At 44.5% G+C, this 7,437-nt stretch overlaps 1 protein-coding gene across 1 annotated transcript; it reads left to right on the top strand.

Annotated features, from left to right (window-relative positions):
- Positions 1-556: 556 nt before the first annotated feature.
- Positions 557-4,300, top strand: LOC143416611 (uncharacterized). Its single transcript, XM_076882033.1, has one exon. It carries the CDS (start codon positions 916-918, stop codon positions 3,079-3,081), a length of 2,166 nt encoding a protein of 721 aa, XP_076738148.1. The 5' UTR covers positions 557-915; the 3' UTR covers positions 3,082-4,300.
- Positions 4,301-7,437: the final 3,137 nt, after the last annotated feature.

Below are 7,437 nucleotides of genomic sequence, written 5' to 3'. Positions count from 1 at the left end.
GTTCACACAACAGGCATCTCAGCACATTTACATTGTAAAGTCAGGACCTCACAGCTCCATAGAATGAAAACGATTAACTTCTTATGAGCAAGCCCTCAGTAAAAGTAGGTAAAACGCTCTCTTTGCACAGAAGGAAAGTTTCAGAAGAACTGAAAAGGAAAGATAAGACAATCATAACCACTAAACATGTTGAAAGGCAAGAGACATAATGGAAGCCATGAGTGGCATACATGTTAATGTGTTATCATAATCATACTGAAAGGTTTCAGAAGGTGGAATATATAGAAGAGAAGACAGAATATGTTTGATGTTTTTCTAGAAAGAATATTTATTCAAACTATCATTTAATCTTCATTTGAGATAAGTGTCACGATTTTATCTCTGTATATGAACGAGTTTGGATGCATCAGCACATGCATATCTGTCTGCTTGTCCAAATGGCAGAGTACCAACTATGTCCACAGATGGAACTTATGAAAACCATATGACATACTCTGAAAAAGAAATCAGTTTGCTATTCCTCCCCCAACTCTGACATACACATTCACAGGGTTCCCTCTCACCCCTCCCCTTTCAATAACATATTAATCTCCCTTTAACTCCCTCCCTCTTTGCCCTTCTCCTCGTCCTGCTTGTTGCTATAACTCCCTCCTTCTTACTCCTATTTCCTCTTCTCTCCTCCCTCTCTGCTTCCTGAAGTCTTGAGCCTGCAAACACTCCAGTGCTGATCTGTTTCAGCAGTATAGAGTGAAGACCACAGAGGAAAAGAAGTTAAAATTCAGGGAGGACATTTCAGACCAAGACTAAAACATCACATTAAGAAAAATCTTTTAAAGGCAGATGATAAAAGTGTAAAGAAAATCAGGGTGAGAGGCAAGCAGAGAGAGGATCTATAAAGCCGGTTTAAAATAAAGAATGGGCTCCCTGGTGAGCAGTGCTTTCCTCTTAACCTCCCTGCTGGCTTTGCTTTTTGGATGTTCTTCAGTCTTGGCCCAGAACCTGAGACAAAGAGATGCACTCTGTAACACAGATGGCTGCTTTGTTGTCTATTTTCAATGCAAAACCTTTTTGGAATCATGGAGGGCCTGCAAAGAAAAAGGTGGCAACCTGGCCACCATCAAGCGGAAGGTGGACGCAACCGCTATTGCCACTCTCTTTTCCACTGTGGATCTGCGCCACTCACGCACTACTGTCCAAGTATGGATTGGCCTTCAGCGCCAGCCTCGCCAGTGCACTACCACGCGCCCACTGCGAGGTTTCTCTTGGACTACCGGTGACCAGGACACAGAGTACACCGACTGGCAGAACCCGGACTCCCCTGACTCGTGTTCAGTGCCTCGCTGTGTGTTTATGGGCTACAGCACTGAAGACCAGGATCATAATTTTAAATGGATAGACAGTGCTTGTGCAGTCTCTGCAGATGGGTATCTGTGCCATTATGCCTACGCAGGCATGTGCCCTCCCCTGTGGAGTGAGGGAGAAGGCAATGTTACCTACACCACACCGTTTAACCTTCTAAGCGCACTGCTGACTCATGTACCCGTTGGATCTGTTGCTACCGTACGCTGTCCTTCAGGCGCCAAAGAAGAAAAGACGGCTTCATGTATGACGAGGGAAGATGGCTCAGTGGGATGGACCAAAGAAACTCCTCTTTGTTCTCATTCCTCTATATCACACGACCTATGTGACCAGGATAATGGTGGATGTGGGCATTTCTGCATGGCAGCTGGTGGTCATGTCTACTGTGAATGTGCTGATGGATACACGCTTGCACCAGATGAACGCACTTGCCTCGATGTAGACGAGTGTCTCGGAGGTCCTTGCGAGCAGATCTGTGTGAACACCGTGGGGACATTTGAATGTCAGTGTCACGAGGGCTATGATATAAACGATGGGGGTGAGTGTGAGGATATTGACGAGTGTATAAATGACCCATGTGAACATGCTTGTGAGAACACCCCAGGCTCTCATATCTGCCACTGCCATCTGGGCTATTCCTTAGTGCCTGAGCATCCCAGGCAATGCCAGGATATCAATGAGTGCGAGATTCCTGGAACATGCGAGCAGATGTGTGTGAATTATGAAGGTGGTTTTGAGTGCTATTGCAGTGAAGGCTTTGAACTCATGTCTGATAACTATTCATGTGAGAAGAGAGAGGAAGCAGACGACCAATATGCTGTCACTCCTCCTTCTCTTTGGGTCACAGGCCAGGCTGGACCTCTGTGGGACTATGGCTGGAACCCAGAGCAGCGCCACACTGACTGGCCTACACAGGAGGAGGAGTCTCTGGACTGGCTGACAGAGTCCACCAGAGTTTTGAATTCTGATGTAATTTGGGCCACCAGTCCCCCACTGGTGCTGGACCCCCTGACACAGGGAACTGATAAAGATGAAGAAGAAGCTGTAGACAGAGCTGACTGGTCAAACGGTGATCAGAGATTTCAGACTGAGCTGAAGGTTTTGTCAGCAACTGCCTCCAATACTCCTCATGTCCTTAGCTCCAGCGCTACCCCAGACCCGTACAAGGAAGATGAGGGTGAAGCTACTACAGCTCTTCGCTTATACCCCACCTCAACAGTAGAAGGAGCTTGGAACTGGGGGGCGGATCTCGTTACTTCAAGCAAGATTCCACAGGGTTCTGTCACAGACATGCCTGAAGAGTCCAGTTACCACAAAGAGCCAGAAGGAGAAACACAGACGAATCTCCTCAGGGAAAACTTTCAGTTCACAGAGGCGGAGTTAAGCAAAGAGGAAATGACCTTTGTGGAATCTACCCCCAGTCAAAACCTGGCCTTTCCCACCAGGCTGGCTTCTTCCCAGCCGCCCCTAACAGAGGACGAGGAAGGTGACGACAGCTCGGATTCTGTCCAGACAAAGGGGAGCACTTGGCTCATGGTGGGACTCTTCATACCCATCTGCATCTTCATTGTCGTAATGGTGGCACTCGGTTTTGTCTACTGCAACCGCTATAGAGTTACGGCACACGATAAGAATGCCGCTGACTGCTACCACTGGATCTCGGGGTCTCATGAGAAACAGGGAGCTCCTGACCCCTCAGCAGGGGCGCAGAGCTGTGTTTAAAACTGTGAAGACGTTTACATAAACAAACCCTGTGTCAGAGGGAAAGAATGGTGACGAATGCATCTGGTCCCTCTGACTCTGGACTACGGGACAGCTAAATAACTCTTGAATCTAAACTCATAGTGACAGGAGGGAAAGTACAGAGAAAGTCTTTTTGTGAATATGTTTTCTATGTGGTACAGAATACACACACACACACACACACACACGCACACACACACACACACACACGCACACACACGCACACACACACGCACGCACACACACACCGTCCTGATTATTGACATGTTTATTCGTTTCAGCATGTCCCAGATGAAGTAATTCCTGCTTATAAAGGTAACAGAGGTCTTTGTTTTGTAATGGAATTTGACTCAGTTTCACATCTCTGCTCATAACTGTTACCTGTGTTTTATAAGTGTGGTTGCCTCAGTCAGCAATGAATGAAGGGAAACTACATAAATGTCCAGAAGGAGACACAATTTGCCCTCACAGAAAAATGCTGAACACAAGTTCGCTGTGTTGGAGCAGAATTGTGGAGCTGCGATTGAACAAAACCCTCTTTCATGTTTGTTTCTTGTTGCCATTTTAAAGGTATAATGCTTGTAATAGTTCATTGAAATAATGTCACACTCCATAAACCCTGTGACTGTTACACAGAGAGTGGCTGTAGCAGCTGTTTTGTGACACTGGCCTTGTTTGTGAAATGGCCATCAGTCACCCTTTGTACTGCTAATTCCTGAATGCACTAAAGAAATCATTTCTGGCCACCTTGGATGAAATCCAGCTGTGTACAGACTGCTTTCAGTGCAGCTGCCGATGGAGCTTCGATTTTTAAATTCCCAAATGACAATGAGATTTCAAGGGATTTGTATCCTGCGTTCAAAACTGACTACTAACACAGGAGGAAAGAAGATTGTATAGAGTACTAAAAATACTAATAAAGATAATAACAGTAATCGACTCAAACTAATGAAATGTGGTATGATTTTTATAGCTAAATCTGTTCATTCATTCGTTTTTATTTATAAACAGTGCTAAATCACAACAACAGTCACCTCGACATTATCTGATGTTCACTTGTCAGACTCAGAGAAAGTACGTGTACACATACAAGGAATTGGGCTCTTACCTACTATATACAGAAGGATTAACTATGAATGCATATACATGAGAGAAAGATGTACAACAGAATAAAAATAATATGTACAGTATGCTGTGATACAGCAGCAGGTGTGGTGTGTTTAAATACAGTGTTCATCAGCGTGACAGCCTGTGGAGAGAAACTGTAGATGGCTGCTTATGTTGGTGTACAGTGCTCTGTACCAGAAGGGAGGAGAACAGGTTGTGTTAAGAATTTGTAAGTTAAAGTGTTGAGTTTGAAAGTTTATTGGAAATAACAGTTCAGTTAGAGGAGAGCTTTCTTTGAGCAGTGGCAATCACGTCACCTGAGACAGGAAGTGGCATCTGTTAAATGCATTTGAACACTCAAAGCTGCTGAGCAGATTAAATATGCAGCAAGGGTTTCCATTTATTTCAGTCATTGCTGTGATATTCTTGTCATTTACTACTGTATTCAAAATCCTAGAAGTATTTGCTGTCATTAGCTCAGAAAAGGGGAAAAAGGATGCTGTGATTGGAAAAATAACTATTATCAGCAGAGTCCTTCCTTGGAATGTGTTTTTACAGGAAATACAGCAGGATGATTCAGGACCTCACATTGTGACTGTACTGACTAATAGAGTCTACAGATTAGAACCAGCTGATGTATTTGCTTGGCTCTCAGAGGGGGTCTCTTCTCTCACTGTCTGTCCAATTATCAAAATCACCGTCTTTTCTGCAGGTCTCAGTATACAGACACAATCTACTCACTTCTTACAACTCTGATGCATATGATAAATAAAAGCAGTCATAGTTTGTCCATTATTTAGCATGAATATAACTCGGTGTACACATTTGCTGCAAGGATCTGGGAACATGTTGCTGTCTCTACAAAGAAGCAGAGAGACAATCAGAGAGCTATGCAACCCTCAGGTTAGCTCCTTCCCTTCTGTAAACACAAAGCTGAGGGTTCCAGCTGTTATTCACATTGTAGTACTGGGAGGCCAAATGCTCTGCAGCTTAAGAAAACACCAGCAAATAGACAAATGCTGTACAAGCACACAAAACGCACAGAAAACAAATGCTCACCCTTAATAATCAGCTGTGTGGATAAGCCATGTATATGTAACACATAGGGACACTAAAGCAGTCGTGCCAGAATGTCCTGCTAAAGATTCTTTAAAATACAAGGGGAGCAAGCGAGTCAGACACCCAGGGCACAGAGAGGAAGCAGGTCTGATCAGACACAGTTTATTATGGCCTTGGAGCACAAATATAAAAACAAAAACCTCTTAAAATGTACGTAATAAAATGTTGTCAATCTACTAAAACTAAATAAAACAATTCTAAAACCCGTAAAACCACCATTTTCTGCATTCACTAAAAACCCCTGCTATAATTATGCCACATGTTCATTATGGGTCCATCAGCAGGCCAGGAATTCCAGCTTTAGAGCAGAGTCCACGCCAGCCTCGTCTTCGGCAGACAAGGAAGCGCCTCCCATCTTCTTGTCCTTCCACGGGCCCATCATATCCCAGCCCAGCTTGCGCTCTGCACCTGAATCCATCATGCGACCACCGCCACAGCTCCCCTTGCGTCGGTGTCCTGTAAAATAACAAATAGGGGCCAGAACAATGTTCCCAGAAACGGCCCTGGGTCATGGCCATGGCGACCCTCTCCCAATCCAGCTGCACCCAGTAAACAACAGTAGAGACCCTAAACCTCTGCCCTGCTGCCAATCACACGCGCTGTCTCCTACTGTTGCTGTTCCATGAGGTCAGGACTGGGTCGCTGTGTCACGCCGGCCATCTCGCATTCACCTTCCAGTCTGGGGCCTTTTTGTTTTCTTCAGTGCTCAGCTAGCCTGCTTTTAAAAGGTCTTTACACAGCTGATAGGCCACCTCTGGACACACCCCTGCCTCAGCAGGTGGTCCCTATCAGCTAATTTGTCCCATGTGCAGCCAGTCCACAGTGGATTAAAAACCATGCAATAGAAACAGAATAAAACCATGCAAATAAAACGACACTCATAAATAAACACTAAAAATCAGAATAAAAACAATATACAAGATAAATACAAATTTCCACTGTGTGACATATATACAAGCATTGGTATATTTTGAGAGGCCTGATTTGATTTTCATGATGATAATGAAATATTAGTATTTATTGATTTAATGCAGTAACATCCCTGTTTTACAGGCAGGGGATTCAAAGATCCCATGGGAATGCCGATTGATTCGGGTTTCTCCTTGATGACGCAGAGCCACCGGATCACCTCCTGACACAAAGGAGCAGCTCTGAGTTTCACTGTGGTGTACACCATCCACTGCTTCTTTCATTGCAGCCGAGTACACTTGTGTGGAGGCATGTGACCCAACACCTGGACAATTGCTTAGAATTCAGGAGCACTTTGGAGCTGAACCTGACTGGATACTAACTTATGTGACCAAAGCGAGCTAACGGGCTACAAAACAGTGGATGAAGTAAAGCAATTTCAAACATCCCATAGACATTTTCCTGCATTATCAGTTGTGTTTCTATGTTGTTGTTGTTAAAAACCCAGTGAAGTATTCACTAATGTTTTGTGATTATCTTATTTATATTTTTTTTAATGAAGAAACTTCAGTATATTTAAGTTGAGCTATCCTATGACTCCAACTGCTTTCTTTCTTGAACTAAGACGTTAGAGCCATGCTGGGGGTAGGATGGCCCATCCACAGACCCCAAAAGACCTGAAGCCCGACGCCTTAATGACAACTGTGGCCAAAGTCTCAGAGAACCAGAGGCAACGAGTAGCCGACCCAGTCAGAGCCAGAGGCTGAGAACAGGTCCACAGGGCACTAAGTAGGGTGTGGATACTGGCCAGTGCCCAGAGGGGCAACCCCCACCATCCATAACCATGTTCCAAAGGAGCCACGGTTCAGCCAGACCCAGGCCCAGCCACGCACACACCCAGACATCTGCACACACACCCAGGCTATTCACTAACTGCACAGGAGAATGTTTTTTGTTTCTTTTGTAAGTTGGTGTTGTTTCTACAAATTAGATTACAGTCGGTTGGACGCGTCAGGCATGTGAACTCTTATTAGTCCCTGTAGTGTTTACTTAATTAGCAATGCTCATTGTTTCTACCACAAAATCCGAGTCTGTCAAAGTTTTAAGTGTATTATAAGACTGTGACACAAACCATGTAGCAGTATGACTCAGACCAAGTAGTGCTGATATATATCAATTTTAATAGAAGACCTGAAAAAA

The sequence above is a fragment of the Maylandia zebra genome, linkage group LG3, assembly GCF_041146795.1.
Source record: "Maylandia zebra isolate NMK-2024a linkage group LG3, Mzebra_GT3a, whole genome shotgun sequence".
Lineage (NCBI taxonomy): Eukaryota > Metazoa > Chordata > Actinopteri > Cichliformes > Cichlidae > Maylandia > Maylandia zebra.
The sequence above is the reverse complement of the archived record's forward strand: the minus strand, read 5'-3'. Positions and strand labels throughout refer to the sequence as shown.